Source organism: Trachypithecus francoisi, unplaced genomic scaffold (genome assembly GCF_009764315.1).
Source record: "Trachypithecus francoisi isolate TF-2019V2 unplaced genomic scaffold, Tfra_2.0 Lachesis_group5, whole genome shotgun sequence".
Taxonomy (NCBI): domain Eukaryota; kingdom Metazoa; phylum Chordata; class Mammalia; order Primates; family Cercopithecidae; genus Trachypithecus; species Trachypithecus francoisi.
The window spans coordinates 121,717,101-121,737,062 of record NW_022681470.1 but is presented as its reverse complement, the minus strand read 5'-3'; the positions used below and the strand labels follow the sequence as shown (position 1 = coordinate 121,737,062).

Sequence of the window (19,962 nt, the reverse complement as noted above, 5' to 3'; positions counted from 1 at the left end):
CATAAACAGTGCTATGGGAAAAATTAGAGCAGGGCAGGGCTCCCTGAGAGGCTTCAATTTGAGCAAAGACTTGAGGAAGGTGAGGGAGTAATGGAAGCATGTGCCAGGTAGAAAGAAGAATGATAGCAAAGACTATAAAGCAGGAGCATGCCTGGCATGTCTGCATACTTGCCAGGAGGCCGGTATGGAAGGAAATGGACTAGATGGAGAGGATGAGGAGGTCAGTTCAGAGAATAACTGGGAGCCAGTCATGAAGGTCCCTGGAAGAACTTTGATTTTTACTCTGAATAAAATTGGGAGACATTAGAGAAATCAGTTTGGGGTACAAGAATGGCATGGTCTGATTTACTTTTTTTTTTTTTTTTGAGATGGAGTCTCACTCTGTCACCCAAGCTAGAGTGCAGTGGTGCGATCTCAGCTCACTGCAACCTCCGCCTCCCGGGTTCAAGTGGTTCTCCTGCCTCAGCCTTCTGAGTAGCTGGGATTACAGGTGTGCGCCACCAGGCCTGGCTAATTTTTGTATTTTTAGTAGAGATGGGGTTTCACCATGTTGATCAGGCTGGTCTCGAACTCCTGACCTCAAGATCCGCCTGCCTCCGCCTCCCAAAGTGCTGGGATTACAGGTGTGAGCCACCACACCTAGCCTGGTTTACATTTTTTAAAAAATAACTGTCTTCTTTGTAGAAAATAGATAGTGCATGGGCAAGGGTTGAAGTAGAGGGACCAGTTAAGTGGCTACTGCAATGGCCAAGCAAAAGATGATGCAGACTCACACTCCTACAGTAGTATCTGATGACAGTGACAAGTGTTGGACTGTGGATATACTTTACATATGCCAATGGAACTTCCCAATGGATTTGACATGGGATGTGCAAGAGAGCACAGTTAATGATAATTCCAAGGCTTTGATCTAACAATGGAATTCCAGCAGCTACCATGGAGGTGGCAGTGGGTGGAGCAGCCCTGGGAGAAAAGATGATCAGGAGTCCCATTTTGGATGTGTTAAGTCTGATGTCTTAGACATGCAAGTCAAGGTCCTGCATGAAATGTGAGCTAGATGTGTGAGTCTCAAGCCACGGGAGAAGTCTGGACTGGAGATAAAGATTTGGGAATAAGCATCGATTTCTTCATTTGTGATGTGGGATTATTATTAATACCTACTAATCTGAAATTTAAAAGATTTTTTAATAAAAATATATAGAGATGAGGCCTCGCTATGTTGCCTAGGCTAGTCTCGAACTCCTGAGCTCCAGCAACCCTCCCACTTCAGCTCCCAAAGTGCTGGGATGACAGGTGTGAACCACCACACCCAGAGATTTAAATTAGATAACACATATAAAGCACTGAGAACCACTGGGTACAGAGTAGAAATCCAAATTATGTTAGCTTAGTGGTCATCATAGTACTAGTTAGAGAAAACCACTTCACATTGTTCATGTTCCTGAGACATCACACATTGAATTGTCACCCCTCTATAGTGAGAAAAATTAACTAAGGCTATAGCATGTATATAACTCATGATGCAGCCTACAAATACATTTCATTACTAAGTAATCTGTACTGACATCCTCACCCTACCCCAACCTCTAACCATGTGAAAGAACCATCCAATGATTCAAAAGGGAAAGAAAGGGGGATTGATGAAGAAATATCTTTTTACCCATCATTTGAGAATAAAACAGCAATCTGTTTTGACATAAAATGGATTTATATAAAAATATCCTATTTAAGATATACTTACCCTACTCCAGCCTCCCCTGTATATAAATGGCATAACAAAAGCAATGCAGGTGAGGGCAGTTGTGGTGAACATGAGCATCCGATGCACCTGCAAGGTAAAATGACAAATTGAGAAGACACTTATCCATGTAAGAGAAAGGTGGTGTTACAATGGGAAAAATGGGGAAAAGACCATGGGGTGAGATTCACTGAAGGCATGCATTCAACTGACATCTAATCACAGTTTGTAATCAGGTTAAAAAAAAATTAGTATACAATTAAACTTTGAAGAAAACCCTAAGTTGCCATTCTCATCATTCAAAAGTGTATGCCAAGACTTCACCTGCACAGAGCAGCAGGAATGGATGTTTCACGCACAGAGCATATTTACTTGCCAAGTCCTTCATTTCCTTCCAAAGATATTTATTAAGCTCCACCATGGAGCACAGTGCTATAACAGGTACAATGAGATAGTAAGGAAACAAACAAACAAAAAATACTGTCTCCTGAGGAGTTTCAGATATAATTGCATCAATAAGAGAAAAATATGTGAACTATATAATTCATGATACAAATTAGGAGAATAGTAAGTGTGAAAATAGCCACTGTTTATTGATTATGCCAGGATAACTGGTGCAGACCAAAACTATCTTGGGGAAAGTAGGAGGCACCCTGTGTATGAGTGTGTGTATGGATAGAGACGGATGGCTGGATGGATAGATGGATGGATGGATGGATGGATGGATGGCTGGATGGATAGATGGATGGATGGATGGATGATGGATGGATGGATGGAAGGATGGATGGATGGATGGAAGGAAGGATGGATGGATGGAGATACAGATAGAGATAAAACTATGACATGTGTATATATACACATCATCAGCATCATAAATTTAAAGGCACTGGAGGATTCGAGTTGATAAAGAGAATACACAATCTTCGAGCTGGGAATATCCACATGAGCAGATAAGAGAGAGAGAGCACGAGAGCAAAGGCACTCAAGTGCAAGCAAGAAAGTAGTCACCTGGCAGCAAACCACAGGCAGAGAAAGAAAGTAGCAAGGTGAGCCATGTAGCAGTACCGAGAACAAATCAAACAGATAGGCCCTCCCAGGCAATAGTGAAAAATGAGGCTAGATAAGGTAAACCTTACAATCTACAAATTTATATGAATATGAAGTGTCAAGGATACCCTCTTACAAAGTCAAAACTGTTCCAACAAGCAGTATTTTTTTCTACAGGCACGTACATTCTTACCCAACATGAACTCATTGATTTTCCACTATATATGTAAATATCTATACTCCATAACCCATGAAACATAAGGTTTGGTTTGCTTTGTTTTGAAGGATATTCATTGGCTCTTGCTATGTTCCTATTAGTAGACCGCCTCCCCATCTCACGGGAAGGAAGAGCATGAAAAAGAACACGTTCAGTTTCTCTTCCCACCCATATAGGAGATAGATGATCCCAAGTGATGAGTTAGAGATAATCTCACATTCAATGGCCCACAACCAGAGGAGTGACCCTTGCTTTGAAACACAGTAAGCTCCCACTATTTCTTTCTTCAGTTCCTCTGCATTCCTTGGCCTGACTTTACTCAGTGCAGTGTAGTGGGTGAATGCTCTTCCAACATATCCCTCTACAAACAGAGGTATAAGTAAAGGTCATTTGGGTCCCAAAGTCTATATTACAAAGGGACTCACATGGCCCTGACACATTCTCCACCCCAGCCTGACTCTTCCTAAAACTGTCGGTATTCTTATCTCTATCAAGCACCTTGTGTCCACTCTCAATTGATCAGAAAACCAAAGGGAAAAAGGAAGAATCCCAGACCTACATCTGTAACCACAAAACACATACACATACACACACATACATACTTCACATGTTTTCATGTTGCAGTGTTCAAGTATTATGAAAATTGCGTTGAACTTTTTTCCCTCACCTACCTGAAACCAAGCTGCTTTACCAAGGAAGAAAGCTTTTGACCAAACTGGTTTGAAGAACCGGGCAACCAGTACACCTATGCTAACAGTAGTCATCCATGCCACAAACATTAAGGCACCTACAAGTGAGATAAATGTAATAGTAGACCATCACAAACCAATCAAGCTGTTGCTTAAATGACCAAGCCAAATGCTCAGAAAACATAAATAGCCAGCAAAATACATTCAGCTGACATAAGTACAACCTAAATGGTGCTATACATCATAGTTTTGCTACCATCACTCTTTTGAACAGCAAACACTTCTATAGCTCCTATTATGTGCTAAGTATTCTAAATGCTTTACATATACTAATTTAGTTGATCTTTACAACAGTCCCATGATGTAGTTATAACTATTAGTCCAGTTTTGCTGGATGGGGAAACAAAACCATAGAGAATTAAGTAGCTCTTCCAAGGTTACAAAGTTGGGATACAAACCCTATCTGATTTCAGCAACTGTGCTCTTAACTACTATACTAATAACTGCCTCTGCAGTTATTTCAAAAGCTTCTCACATCTCACTCCAAAAGGCAGTGAAAAACAAATAGGCACGTTATTTCAGAATCCAATTACTACCAAACTGGAGCTACAACATGAGTAGAAGCAAATCAACAACAATAAAGTTACTTTCAAGTTTAACTGTGATGGCATTTATGGAAAACGTTACTATAATGGATAACTCTGGAAAATATACAGGGAATATCCCAAATAAGGAAAGTTCCTCCCAAAACACTAAGAGTTTACAGTAGTTGAGTGTACACTACACTATTCCCATACTTTCAAATCCCATCTTTTTAACAATAAGCCAGGCTAGTTTTCGAATGAAGTCAACTTTCATCTGTAGAACCAGAGTATATTAAAAGTCTTGGGTGTTTTGTTTTTTGTTTTTTGGGGGATGGAGTCTCACGCTATTGCCCAGGCTGGAGTGCAGTGGTGGGAACTCAGCTCTCTGCAACCTCCACCTTCTGGGTTCAAGAAATTCTCCTACCTCAGCCTCCCAAGTAGCTGGGACTACATGCGCGCACCACCATGCCTGGCTAATTTTTGCCGAGATTACAAAGTTTTTAGTAGAGACAGGGTTTTGCCATGTTGGCCAGGCTGGTCTGGAACTCCTGACCTCAAGTGATCCGCCCACCACACACTCCCACAGCACTGGGATTACAGACATGAGCCATCGTGCACGGCCTAGAGCCTTGTTTTTAGGCTACTGTTCTTCCAACTTCATTCTATTCCTCATTTAGGTATTATATATGATGCCTAAGTATAGCACTAAGTACTTTGCATGCTCTGAAATACTTGTACGTTGATCAATGCAACAACAAAATTGTACCTCTGAAACCAAACTACTGTTATAAGTAAACAATCAAAATCACAGGCCATTCTTTTATTAGCATTTATTTTAATAAATGGTAAAAATTAAGGTCTCATAAAAGTTAAATTAATCCAGTAACACTTGACCCTGGCTGCAGTTAGAAACAACTAGGATAGTTTTTCAAAATTATAGATGTCTTAAAAGCTCCACTGGTGATTTTAGTGTGTAGCCAAGGTTAAAACCACTGAATTAGCCCTACTCTCCATTTTTAATGAAAATTAGCAAACATTAAGATAGATGATGCTTACCAACAGCTGTGTCAAAAAAAAAAATAGATGATGCTGCCTGCAAGTGTTAGTGTTTAAACATAAAAGCTTTATAGGCTAGGCGTGGTGGATCACGCCTGTAATCCCAGCACTTTGGGAGGCCGAGGTGGGCAGATCACGAGGTCAGGAGACCGAAACCATCCTGGCCAACATGGTGAAACCGCATCTCTACTAAAACTACACAAATTAGCTAGGCGTGGTGGCACACGCCTGTAGTCCCAGCTACTCTGGAGGCTGAAGCAGTGCAATCTCTTGAACCTGGGAGGCAGAGGTTGCAGTGAACCAAGATCACATCACTGCACTCCAGCCTGGTGACAGAGCAAGACTCCATCTCAAAAAAAAAAAAAAAGCTTTATAAAAATTAGCTACATTATACCCACAACCATGCCTAATCTAGCCAGCACTGAGTCCGCAGGTAAGTTGATTCCACAAAGTAGTTACACACGTAACCTACCATGAACCTTCAGAAGGAGTACAGAATGGGATCCTCCTATGTTCTTTGGAGAATCTGTCACATCATATTTTTCATAGGTAATCAAAGGCTGCTGAGAGTGCTTGTAAATTCGACCTGCAAATCAGAAACAAAATTAAACCTGACAAAGAATAATGACTGCCTCAGATAAAAAAAGGAATTGAGATATGGGCAGGGCATGGCAACAAAATTTCTTAAGGTAATAAAAAATAATTAAATATCAACAGAGATGTTCATTCATATGCAAAAGCAACATAAAGATATATGCAAGGGCACACAGCCTTCCTGAAAAAAGTTAAAGAACGTAGCCAACCTAGAGATGAATTAAAATGAGAACTAGGAACGGAGAATGTATAGTAAAAGAATTGGTGATATAAAGAGACAAGTTAAATAATAAATTAAAATAAACACTGTTAATATGGTCACAAACCATTGAAAACTGTTAAAAAATATATTGAAAGAGAATACATATTTTTTAAAAATCTACAAGCCATTGACCACCACCTGCATATAAAATCCTAGAAAAAACTAACTGAAATTGGGCTGGGGGAAAGAGGATGGTTGGAAGACAAAGAAAAGCATTTTATGATATACTATTTCACACATGGTCAATTCGAACTAACGAACCAAAATTCCAAATAGTAGTGACATAAGCAAATTGAGGATACATTATTTTAATATTACCATTTATTGGGTACAAAATTAAATCAGTGAATGTATAGAGTTATTCCAAATGTGTGTGGATCTGTGTGTGTTCTTTCTGGGAATCTATCTTAGCAAAGATATATGTAAAGAAAGTTTATAGCAATGTTTTCCATGCTGGCAAAAAAAAAAAAAAAAAAGCAAACTAAATAGCCATCATTAGGGGAATGAGTAAATAAATTCTGGAACATACATATTTTTAGAATACTGTGCTGCATCAAAAATAAGACATTTAATATAACAAATAAAAATATATGAAACTTTGTCTAAAACCAATGATAAATATTAGACCACAAACTACATCTTAATAATTTCCAAAAGGAAATAAAAGGATACAGGTTATATTATATGCCCAAAATGCAACAAAACTAAAAATTAACATTGAAAAGCTAGGGGGAAAATGGTCCACCTAGATATTTATAAAACTACTCTTTTTAATAACCTTTGGATTAAATAAGAAATTAAAACTAAAACCACATGTCTTCATCAAGATGTATAACAATAAAGACACTTCATAACAAAACATGTGTGATGCAATCAAGGTATTATTCAAAAAATGTTTTTATCACCTTACAAGTATTTCCTAACACACACACACACAGATATAATTTCATTCAAGGTGCATTTAAAGTAACAAAATATAACCTGGGAAACCAGAAAAAAAAGATCAATTAAAAACAAAGGTAGAACTTAAGCTAGTAATGCTAAAAATCAGAAAAGTCAAATCTCTAAAAGGATAATTAAAATCCATTGAGTTTTTGGCTACTCTGATACACAATGAAAGGAAACATCATAATGTTAGAAATTTAAAGGATGGCTGGGTGTGGTGGCTCATGCCTGTAATTCCAGCACCTTGGGAGGCCGAGGCGGGTGGATCACGGGGTCAGAAGTTCAAAACCAGCCTGGCCAAGATGGTGAAACTCCATCTCTGCTAAACTGCAAAAATTCGCCGGGTGCGGTGGCAGGCACCTGTAATCCCAGCTACTCAGGAGGCTGAGGCAGGAGAATTGCTTGAACCTGGGCAGTGGAGGTTGCAGTGAGCAGAGATCCCTCCACTGCACTCTAGTCTGGGAGATGGGAGACAGAGCAAGACTCTGTCTCGATAAAAAAGAACAACAAAAAAAAAAGGAAATTTAAAGGGTGACATAGCCGCTAATATAGAAAACAATTTTATATAAAAACACTGTATACAACTTTAAATCAGCCCCCAAAAATCTCAAAATCTAAACAAAATATAGAATTACAAAAACTGACCAAAGTAGTAGTAACCATGGAGAGTAATAACAACAAATTCTTTTTTTATTGTTAAAAAAATTCTTTTTTTTTTTTTTTTGAGACGGAGTCTCGCTCTGTCGCCCAGGCTGGAGTGCAGTGGCCGGATCTCAGCTCACTACAAGCTCCGCCTCCCGGGTTCTCGCCATTCTCCCGCCTCAGCCTCCGAGTAGCTGGGACTACAGGCGCCCGCCACCGCGCCCGGCTAGTTTTTTGTATTTTTAGTAGAGACGGGGTTTCACCGTGTTAGCCAGGAGGGTCTCGATCTCCTGACCTCGTGATCCGCCCACCTCGGCCTCCCAAAGTGCTGGGATTACAGGCTTGAGCCACCGCGCCCGGCCAAAAAAATTCTTTTTTTTTTTTGAGATGGAGTCTCACTCTGTTGCCCAGGCTGGAGTGCAGTGGCACGACCTTGGCTCACTGCAACTTCTGCTGCCCGGGTTCAAGCGATTCTCCTGCCTCAGCCTCCCGAGTAGCTGAGATTACAGGAGCCTGCCACTGCACCCAGCTAATTTTTGTGATTTTAGTAGAGACGGGGTTTCACCATCTTGGCCAGACTGGTCTTGAACTCCTGACCTCCTGATACACCTGCCTTGGCCTCCCAAAGTGCTGGGATTACAGGTGTGAACCACCACGCCCAGCCAAAAAATTCTTTTTAATTAGTCAAATATTTCCATCTAACATCCAGACTGTTATATGGGTGAGTTCTACCATACCATTAAAATTTTTCCCTAATTTGTTTTTTTATTTTATTTATTTATTGATTGATTGATTGATTGATTGATTGATTGAGGTAGGATCTCACTCTGTTGTCCAGGCTGGAGTGCAGTGGTGTAATCACAATTCATTGCAGCCTTGACCTCCCAGGCTCCAGAGATCCTCCCACCTCAACCTCCGAAGTAGCTGGGACCATAAACGCACACCACCACGCCCAGTTAATTTTTGTATTTTTTGTGGAGACGGGGTTTCATCATGTTACCCAGGCTGGTCTCAAACTCCTGGGCTCAAGTGATCTGCCCACCTTGGTCTCTCAAAGTGCTTGGATTACAGCATAAGCCACTGTGCCTCGCCTGTTAAAAATTATTTTTATTTAAACTCTTCTAGAGTTTACTCTATGAGTCTAGTATAACCCTGAAATCAAAACTACACATGTGTACGTTCACACAAGCGCCCCACACATTCACGCAGTCACAACATAAACCAAAATCACTTATGAATATAGATATAAAAAGCTTAAAGAAAATAGTAGTAAATCAAATCAGTTATATATTAAGAGAATAATAAAACATGACCACGTAAGGTTTATTCCAGGAATGTGAGGATCATTCACCATCCAGAAATCTATTAAAGTAACGATAAAATACCATCTCAATCACTGCCCAAAAGACATTTGATGAAGTTCAGCACATAGTCACATGAATTCTTAGTGAAGTTAGAAACAAAAGAATATTTCCTCAACACCATAAAGGATATCCACAAGAAAAATACAACAAATAAGACATTTAACACTGAATATCAGATGCATTTGCATCAAAATCAATAATAACCACAAAAATTCTTGCCACCTCATTGCTACCATTCTACATTATTCAGCAAGAACTAAACAATGCAATGAGACAAGAAAGAAAATGAGGGCTATTAATCTGTCATTATTTGCACAGGATATGACATTTATCCAGAAAAATCCAAAATAATCAACTGGAAAATTAGGAGGCTTAAATTTAAGATAAATATTCAATAATAAATAACTTTCCTATATGACAATATATTTACAAAATGTATGAAAAACAATCCCATTCATAATAATTTGCTTTGGAGAACTATAAAATACACAGGAACAAAGTAACCAAAAATATATATATAAGCCCTATGAAGATACGTAGAAAACTATAACATTTCATTGAAAGACACATATGCAGGTTCGGAACACATGGAATATCCCAGTGTGTTCCTGCATAGACAGGCTCACTATTGTACAGAGTTATTCTCTAAATCGCTCTAAAATTGCATTACAATTTCAATCATAACCCCAACAGTGTTTTTAATAGAATTTGACAAATCAGTTTGAGCCGGAGAGTTGGAGAATAGCCTGGACAACATAACGAGACCCCATCTCTATAAAAAATTAACTGAGAATGGTGGCACATGGCTGTAGTCCCAGCTACTAGGGAGGCAGAGGTGGGAAGATGGCTTGAGCCTAGGAAGTCAAGCTTCAGTGAGCCGTGATTGCACCACTGCACTCCAGCCTGGGCAACAGAGTGAGATCCTGTCTCAAAAAAAAAGAAGAATTTGACAAATAATGTCTAAAGTTTATCTAGAAGAACAGATACACATGAAGAAGCAAACATTCTTGAAAAAGAAGGCCAGAAGGGGTATCATGTTCTATCAAAACTCACAAACCTATTATAAAGCAACAGCAATTCTAACTAATGCAGGAATAGACAAATATATCAATAGAAGAACAGATACACTAGAAATAATTCAATTTATTGATAGACTTTTAATGTATGATAAAGAGGCTTATAAAGCAGTGAGAAAATGTGGACTATTCAAAAAATGGTGTTAGGACACCTGGTTACTCATCCAGTGAATACTATTTTACCATGGCTTGTTATAAGGCAGAAAATGAGAAAGAAGAGTTTTATGTAATGAATGCCTAGAGAAGAGAATGTCAAGAAGAAAAAGACAATAACTGTCAGGAGCTACAAAAGTGTCAAAAAGAAAATGATCAAGAAAACTATCAAAAATGACAAGAAAGGCACTGGGGAAGCTAAAAATCCTGCATTCATTGAGTGGTAGCGATGAAAAAGAGACTCCAAGCCCAACCACCCCGAGAGACAAGTTGGAAGAAAGTGTGTTTAAACTCTGAATCACTGTAGAGTCATGAACTAAGCATGAACTTAACCTTCATGAAAGCAGAAGTCCATTATGATTTCAGAATTCCATTGTGTGGCTCCATTATAATTTTGTAGTCTTGCTCAAAGGGAGTTCATGCTTAGTGCAAGAACCGGCAGTAATAGGTTACCTACAGTATTCCTAAATTCTTTAAATAACAGGTCATGTAACAGCTGTGTCTCTACTTCATTAATTATTAAAATTGGTAGATTTCCTCATTGTGAATTACTTAATTACCCAAGTGATTTCTATCCTTCAGTTTAAACACTCAGTATTTCACATGACTGCTTATCCCAAGACAGGACAATGTCAGCAACATGAAGAAAATAGCAGTTAGAAAAAGGTTTTAAAAGGATAGACTGTTAGGAGACTTTATTGAAATTGGATACATTTTACATTTATATGGGTTACAGAGATTATATGATTGCTTTGAAAATTGGCTTAAACCTTACAAAGTCTTACTGCTTTTAAGCAGAATTTCAATTTATAAATGGTCCACATGCATAAAGCTAAGTAATAGAAGAGGCAATGATTTATGTGATAACTGTCATTTGTTCCCCGGTACAAAAAGATCAGAAAATTCATTCCCAGGGATAGCAATCTCCAGGTTTGTTTATTGGAGTGTTTTGTTTTGTGTGCTTTGCATTCTACCAGTAAAAAAAAACCAATAAAAAAAGATATTAATATGTATTAATATCTTATGTATACCAGCAGTCCCCAACCTTTTTGCCACCAGGGACCAGTTCCAAGGAAGACAATTTTTCCACGGAATGGGGGAGAGATGGTTTTGGGATGAAACTGTTCCACCTTAGATCAAAATGCACTAGATTCTTATAAGGAGCACATAACCTAGATCCCCCACATGCACAGTTCACAATGGGGTTCGTGCTCCTATGAGAATCTAATGCCACCGCTGATCTGACAGGACAGTAATGCTCACACGCTCACCACTCACCTCCTGCTGTGCGGCCCAGTTCCTAACAGATCACAGACCAGTACCAGTCCATGGCCTGTCAGTTGGGGATCCCTGATGTACACTATAAAATATATTTAAATATTTAACATTTTAATGACAAAAAGGAAATCTAAACAAAGTTCTAGTATTGTTCCCTGTATTTCCTGACCTGCCTTGCAATGTGCATAGCTTACCTGGGAAAACTCCATCCTAGAGCAGTAAGTTATCAAACTACAGCATATATAAAACCCCCTGGGATGCCTATTAAAATGCAGATTCCATGCACCAACAAAAGAGACTCAGTGGGTCTGAGATGGAGTTCAGGAATCTGCACTGCTAGCAGTCACTCCAGGTGGTTCTGAAGCACATTAAGCCCCACATTTGGAGAAACACCACAGAGGAGTCAAGGCAGAGATTCTCCCTCCCATGCCATTAGCACAGCAACATCAGTCGGCAAGGGAGGGGGAACAATTCTCTATTTTCACATGGATCATCCATTAACTAGGTGTTTCTAAGGGATTGTTAGAACTATCATTTAAAAGAAAACATGTTCTGATTTCTACGTTGCTAACCAATGAAGAAACATTTCACCCGCTGTATACCCACACATATAAAATTTATTATACAACAGAATTCCTCCATTTAAATGAAATAGTTTTTCTCTAAAGTATAATTTAAGTATAAAACTTTAGAAAGTATAAACCATTAAATCATCTAACAATTTAAGAAATCTATTTGCATCAATAATCATTTATGAAGCATCTATACATGTTGGGTGCTGATATGGTTTGGTCCTGTGCTCCCTCCCAAATCTCACTTTGAATTGTAATCTCCATGTGTTGGAGGAAGGGCCTGATGGGAGGTGATTGAACCATGGGGGAACACTTCCCCCTTGCTGTTCTCGTGAAAGTGAATGAGTTCTCAGGAGATCTCATTGTTTAAAAGTGTGTGGCACTTCCCCCTTCATACTCTCTCTCTCCTGTCACCATGTGAGATGTGGCTACTTCCACCTTCATACTCTCTCTCTCCTGTCACCATGTGAGATATGGCTACTGCCATGATTGTAAGTTCCCTGAGGCCTCCCCAGCCATGCTTCCTGTACAGGCTGTGGAACTGTGACTCAATTAAATCTATTTTCTTCATAAATTACCCAGTCTCAGGTAGTTCTTTACAGCAGTGTGAGAATGGACTAACACAGACACCAAAAGAAGCAGTCTGATATTATAGAAAGGATACAGCTTTTATAATTGGAAGCAACCTGGGTTTCATTTCTGACTCTGCTACTTGTTTGATTTTGAACAAGTTGCTTAGCCCTACTAGGTCCCAGTTTCCTTATCTCTAAAAAAAGCAACAAAATACCTACATACAAAGCCTCTGTGAGAAATGAAAGAGATACATGTAATATGCAACAAGTGATGGCTGCAATCACAACAATGCAATGACCTGCACTTTAGTAGTAGCTGTTTAAAAACACAAATTTTCCTTATTGAAAATTAATTCCCCACATTTCCCATGTTCTTTTTATTTTTGAGACAGGGTCTCCCTCAGATGCCCAGGCTGGAATGCAGTGGTGCAATCATAGCTCACTGCAGCCTCTACCTCCTGGGCTCAGGCAATCCTTCCACCTCAACCTCCCAAGTAGCTGGGACCACAGGTACACACTACCACACCCAGCTAATTTTTTTTTTTTTTTTGAACAGAGACCAGGTTTTGTCATGTTGCCCAGGCTGGTCTGGAACTCCTGGGCTCAAGCAATCCACCTGTCTTGATCTTTCAAAATGCTGGGATTATGGGCATTCGCCACTGCACCCAGTCCCTTTCCCATGTTCTAAAGTACTGAATACATAGGCTCTAAAGGCCAAATTCCAACGGCATCGTTTATTTGTCTGGGCAAATTACTTCACCTTTCTAAGTCTGAATTTCCTCCTCCAAATAATAATAGTACATCTCTAGCTTGTATTTTATAAAGATAAAAATGAAGAATCTATCTAAAATGCTTAGCCACTGACTCGCATTCAGTAAGCACTAATTTTTACTCATTATTAAGCCATATTAAGAAATTATTACTCACATTAAGAAATTTGTACTCATTATCAAGCCATATTAAGAAATTATTACTCATATTAAGAAATTTTTACTCATTATCAAGTCATATTAAGAAATTATTACTCATATTAAGAAATTTTTACTCATTATCAAGTCATATTAAGAAATTATTTTCAAGCCATATTTGGTGTTGCTGGTACAAACAAGAGTAAATGATTTGACTAAGATAACTACATGTGTCGCCTATATCTAATTCTAAAAATGTTCCTCTAGCATTCTTCCTTCAGCTAAAAAAATAAACAAAAACAAACAAGTTAATTAATTTAAATGTTCCTAAATTTTAACATTGAACAGATATTTTATCCTGCTTCAAAACTTTTTGGGAGTCTGCTTTACCAAGATTAAAAAGTCTTAAACACATGATAGAATTGTAGGCGTTTCACAATTTGCCTGTATCACATTTCCTGTTCTTCCTTTCCTTTACCCCATCCCTCTCTCTCTACTGTAGACATCTACCTTCTCACCATTTTCAAAGTGGGCTGTATTCTCAAAGTTCTGGCGCAGTGTTATCTCCTAAGACATGAGTCATTAAATACTACATTGACGTTTCCTGTAGTTCCTCAAAAACCATTAGCCAAGACCTCAAACAAAATCAAATTATTCCTATTAATATGTGTTGCAATATCCACCAGGGTAGCCTTCTTGAGAATAAAGATTCAGACTCATAAAACTACATTAGGCTGTACTTGGCATCAGAGTCATGTAGAAAGATGTGAGACAGGAAACATACCACACCCAGGGCAGTGTGAGGCATTCTCCCCTCAATGGGAGGTCTTATAGCAGCTTACTCAGCTGTCCAGGAGCTATTCTCTTTCTCCCCTCCCCACCTCCCTAGAGAAAGCTCAGGTCTAAGGAGATGAGATTCATATTGGGCAAGTTTCCCCACAGGAGCCAACATCTTTTGCAACAACCCTAAAGGTACCGTTTCTGGTCCCCTGCAATGTTAATCTACTATCACTACACTCAGGGAAGCCCAAATAAATGGCTTCTTATTAGGTATTTACAGTTCTTCTGGTCACACGCATTTTACTAATCAGAAGCCATTTTGATCATGAGCAGTGTTGTCTTATAACACAGTGGACACTCTACCTCTAGTTTCCAGCAAAATTTTTCTTCCTTTATCCAGTTTCTGGCAAAATTTGACATTTATAGGAAAGTGTGTGCCTTAAAAATGGGAAATTACAGTAGTTTTTCCAAAAATGGGGGAAAGAGAAGGAAGAAGAGAGAAAAAGAAAATACTTGAAAAGACAGCTTAACAATATACTTACCATCATTAGCTGCACCATCTGCTAGAAATATGTAATAGCTTGTGTTTAGATCAAATCTATTCTTAACTCCAGGAAGGGTAATGTTTCTTCTGAAAGAACACTGCATAACACCATCCGCCAACCTCCAAGCCATATCCTCAAGGGTATCCTATAAACACACACAATGGGTCTTCTCAGCACTTTCCAAAGATTTGCTAAAAATAAGATATGATCAAAATCCTGCCCTGTTCAGTTTCCTTTCTCTAGATCATATGTGCATGCTTTGTCTGCAGTGTCATTGTTTTTCCACTTCCTCTTTGAAGAGAACAAGAAACATTTTCTCCCGGTTTGTCTTTATCCCATTTGGCAAAAAGAAAAAATATTATTTTTACTTTGAGCCAGAACCCCACAATTCTTCTACCTAGGTTAGAAATTTTAGCAGATGTACTAACTCCATCTGGCCACAAGTATACAATCAAAAACACTGAAAAAAACAATTAACGAGTACTACCCTAGTGGCCAAAATGCAACACACAACTGGGGAGAAGTTCAAGCCAGCCATGGGAGTCAACCCCATGGGAAAGCTGTGCACAGTTATGTCATTGAGTGACAGCTACTGCTCAGTCAGAGCTCATTTGCTCTGTCATTAAGTGATAGCTACTGCTCTTTCAGAGCTCATTTGCTTGTCAACTGTCCTGCAAAAAAGACACTTTTCTACCAGAAATAGCCCACCTTCAATACACATGCCAACAAAGGGCACTTAAGACAACTGTCCAAGGCATCTCCAGCCTTCGTCAAATGTGCTCCTCTTTCTCACTAGTCAAGAAATTTTGTCACTAATGTCATCCTCTTCTTAGAAACCTGTCTGTAAGCTTTTGAAAGGAAGCTGATGCCCTGACCATCTTAATAAACCATAAAGTACTTTTTTGTGAGATAACAACCAAAAGGATGGAAGTAACACAAGCAAGAAGTCATGTTTTCCTACAAGAGAAACTTCTGAAGTGTAGAAAAGTTTCTCAGAGATCATTACGAGAGGAGCCCTGCTGGCAGGCCCCTGCTCAGGCTAGGTGTAACTGGGGGTTGGAGGCGATCTAGCAGCACAGCCACGCCAGTGATAGCCACACAGCTGGAAAGCGGGTCTCAGGGGGAGGTTCCAGAATTTTCACACCTACCCTGGAGTCCATTACAGGGTGACTTCGCCCCATTAAATGGGAAGGCTGGATGTACACAGTCTGATCTTCTTGAATACACAGATAAGCATCATCATCACCCTGAAAAACAATTGCGAATGAGAAAAAAAAGTTCAAAGGAATTTCAGCATTTTATTTTCTTTTTTTGAAAAAGCACCTCAGGAAACCAAGTATTATTTGATGCTTTCAAAACATAATTTACTGAATCGTGAATGATGCTATGAATTCTAGAGAATTGGTTGTCTAATTTGCGGGTTGCAAATAATTTTGTTATAATACAAAAGCAATAGAATTTTAGTGTAAAATAATAGATTAAGACAGATATATAACATGTTTATATGTTCATAAACCCATCACTAATCGAACACCACTTTAATATTTTCATGTATATTCATCCAAACCTATTTGTATTATACCTATTTTTTCCTTCCCAAATGGGAAAATACAGAGTTCTGTTACCTTTTTTCAATTAACTTACCATAACCAATATTCCAGATATTTATTTATTTATAAATATCTATATCCTACATACTTTAATGACCAAATACACCGCATTGTACTGGATATTTTTTGGTAACTTCTAAGATGGAAGACACTGTAAAGAAATATTGCTACACAGTGTACATATTCAATAGATTTAATGCTATATAACTGAGGTAAAAATACCTGTACTCAAGGAGGAATTAGTCAGTCTACCTCTTACCTATTCTTTAGTCTCCAAGAATCCTTAACTCTGAAAGTTAGATCTTATTCTTTAAAGTGATAATCAAGCAAGGCATAGTGACTCACACCCATAATTCGAGTACTTTGGGAGGCCAAGGCAGGAGGATTTCTTGAAGCCAGGAGTTAGAGATCAGCCTAGGCAATATGGTGAGACTTCGTCCTAGAAAAAATTTTTTAAAAATCAGCCAAGCATGGTGATGCATGCCTGTGGTCCCAGCTACTCAGAAGGCTAAGGCAAGAGAATCACTTGAGCCCAGAAGGTCAAGTCTGCAGTGTGCCATGATCATGCCACTGCATACCAGTCTGGGCAACTGAGGGAGACCTTGTCTCCAAAAAATAGAAATAAAATAGAATAAAATAAAGTGATAATCAAAAAGCAGACTGTCAATTAATAGGGGAAAAAAGAATGAAAAAGAATACCAAAAAAGAAGCAGACTGTAACTTCAAAGTACATTTAAACAATGGTACAAAGGAATAATCTTGATTTTGAGTTATTGTCCATGGTTTGGTCTTTCACTTGGTTTCTCCATAAACTATCTAACAAGGTTCTTTATGTGCTTTAGTCATCCAATTCCTTAAACAAGGTCCAAGACTACCCGGTTATAACAAATCTTGCTATAAATTCCAATATTAGATTCTAACATATTTCTATACTTTCAGACTCAACTTTATTTTTAAATGTTCCACTTTTGAAAACTCTCAAGGATATACTCTTAGCAAAGCAATTATGTCCTGTTACACAGAATTAGCCCAATTCAAGATAAGAAATTTGGAGCAATCATGACTTAAACCAGGAGTCAACAAACTATGGCCTGCAAATCAAATTCAACCTAAAGCTTGTTTCTATACAGCTCATAGTTTAAGAATGACTTCTACATAATTAAGTGGTGAAAAGAAGAATATTTCATGACAAATGAAAATATATCAAACTGAAATTCAAAGTCCATGTTTCATTGGAACACAGCCACATTTATTCATATACATATCATCTATGGCTGCTTTTATACTACAACAGAGTTTAGTAGCTAAACAGAGACCATATTGCCCACAAACTCTAAAATAGTTACTATCTGGTCCTTATAGAAAACGTTTTCTGAACCCTGATTTATCTTTTATTTTTTAAAAAAGTAGAGATGGATTCTTGCCCTGTTGTCCAGGCTGGTCTTGAAATCTTGGGTTTAAGCAATCCTCCTGCCTCAGCTGCCCAAAGTGATGAGATTACAGGTGTGAGCCACCATGCTGGGCCTGAACCCTGATTTAAACAATGCATGTTTTCTAGAATATCATGAATGAGACATAGAAATTCTTTTGTTACATAAAAAAATTAATACAAATAATGATTGATTTGAGGCAAACTGAGGATAAGAAAGCAAATAAAATCAGTACAAGTAGACCTCCCAAATAATGAAGAAGATGATGGGGATACAGAGCAGGTAACTCTCAGTCCTCACTATTCCAAATGAAGAGTAAGTGAAGGTGCTACTGCAACCTCAGGCTCCAGGCAGTTCTAGAAACCTCAAGTTTGAAAGCATAAAAGTACACCATATAAGAACTTCCACCAAATCCCTGGGTTTTACTGAAGCTCTCTCCCCAGTTTCCCCTCTCAAGTCAAGCATTTAGAGAGCATCCTATGAGAAAACATTACGCTGGACACTGTGGGAGAAACAAAGATGACTTTATTATAAGAACATGGCTCTTACAACCTAAAGCTATGTTTTAATGAGGCAGACAGATAGATAAAGTGACACAAAAAGACAAATTACGTATGGCCAAAGAATTGAAAATGGCTTACCAGAAAAGAGAGTAATTAAGCAGACCTTAGAAGATAAAACATATTTATAGGAGGACAAGGTAAAGATGAGATTAAAGGAAAGGTTTTCCAAGTTGAAGAACTTCTAGGACCAATGATATAGAAATATGAACATTTTAAGAAACAGCTAGTTTTCCTAGTTAAAATATGTAAAGGATAAAAAGAGAGCTCTAAGGCTGAAAATTCCAGAAGTATTGCCAAAGTAGTGAGCACCATGCTTTAAGAAAAAGGATAGTTTTTCTATAATTACTGAAGTTTTGCCAAAGGTTTGGAGGGATATTTTTGAGACAATTTTTTTTCTTTTTCTTTTTCTTTTTCTTTTTTTTTGTCACTCAGGCTGGAATGCAGTGGTGCAAATACAGCTTACTGCAGCTTTGACCTCCTGGGATCAAGTGATCCTCCCACCTCAGCCTCCCAAGTATCTGAGACCACAGGTGCATGCCACCACACCCAGCTAATTTTTTATGAATTTTTTGTAGAGATGAGGGTCTTGCCATGTTGCCCAGGCTCATCTTGAATTCCCGGGCTCAAGCAATCCTCCCACCACAGTCTCCCAAAGTGCTGGGATTATAGGCATGAGCCGCCATGACCAGCCAAGACGATCTTAAATGTGGCTTGGGGAGAAAATTCCAATGGCTGTATGAAGGATGAAATGGAAGAGGAAATCATGGAAGCAAGGGGACTAATGACAGGTTACTAGAGCAGTCCAGGAAACAGACAGTAAAGCTACAAGCCAAGTCAGAGATAGTGACAATGCAATAAATAGAATGAAAGAGGTATGTCAAAGATAGAATCAGAAGTACCTGGGAGGTCAGTAGCAGTGAACATATTAGCACCCAAATCTTGATTTCTAAATACTATTTCCACTAAAAGGAAATAAAGTCCTTTTGAGAAATGATGAAATGTATGAAAGTATGAATGGAGAACATTTTGTTACACCAGAAACAAAGATACACTCAAAAGTGGTAGAGACACATCAAAAGGGCACAGAAGCCTGTTTGAAAGGGCTCCCATCGGCCACATTTGGGTCAATATGACCCTCTAAAAGAATGAATGGTGGTAACAAACTACAACACAATGGACAAAAGAAACTCATTAGTCCATAGTGTTACTATAAAAGGGAAGGGTAAGTGCAGAGAAAACAAACCTCGTATTTTCATAAAAATGTCAGCTTATAAGTAAGTTAGAATATCAACATTTTGCAACCACAAATGTAACAACTGATTCATACGAGAAACATC

At 38.5% G+C, this 19,962-nt stretch overlaps 1 protein-coding gene across 4 annotated transcripts in view; it reads right to left on the bottom strand.

Annotated features, from left to right (window-relative positions):
* The window catches only part of FRRS1 (ferric chelate reductase 1), a 57,700-nt gene that overhangs the window by 7,573 nt on the left and 30,165 nt on the right, over nucleotides 1-19,962 (bottom strand). For all 4 annotated transcript variants that reach the window (XM_033196836.1, XM_033196835.1, XM_033196837.1 and 1 more), the window contains 5 exons: nucleotides 16,171-16,269; nucleotides 15,020-15,167; nucleotides 5,804-5,917; nucleotides 3,674-3,789; nucleotides 1,742-1,828 (listed from right to left, as the gene is read on the bottom strand). In XM_033196836.1, the coding sequence (XP_033052727.1) occupies nucleotides 1,742-1,828; nucleotides 3,674-3,789; nucleotides 5,804-5,917; nucleotides 15,020-15,167; nucleotides 16,171-16,269 (564 nt within the window). The remainder of the gene's footprint in view (nucleotides 1-1,741; nucleotides 1,829-3,673; nucleotides 3,790-5,803; nucleotides 5,918-15,019; nucleotides 15,168-16,170; nucleotides 16,270-19,962) is intronic.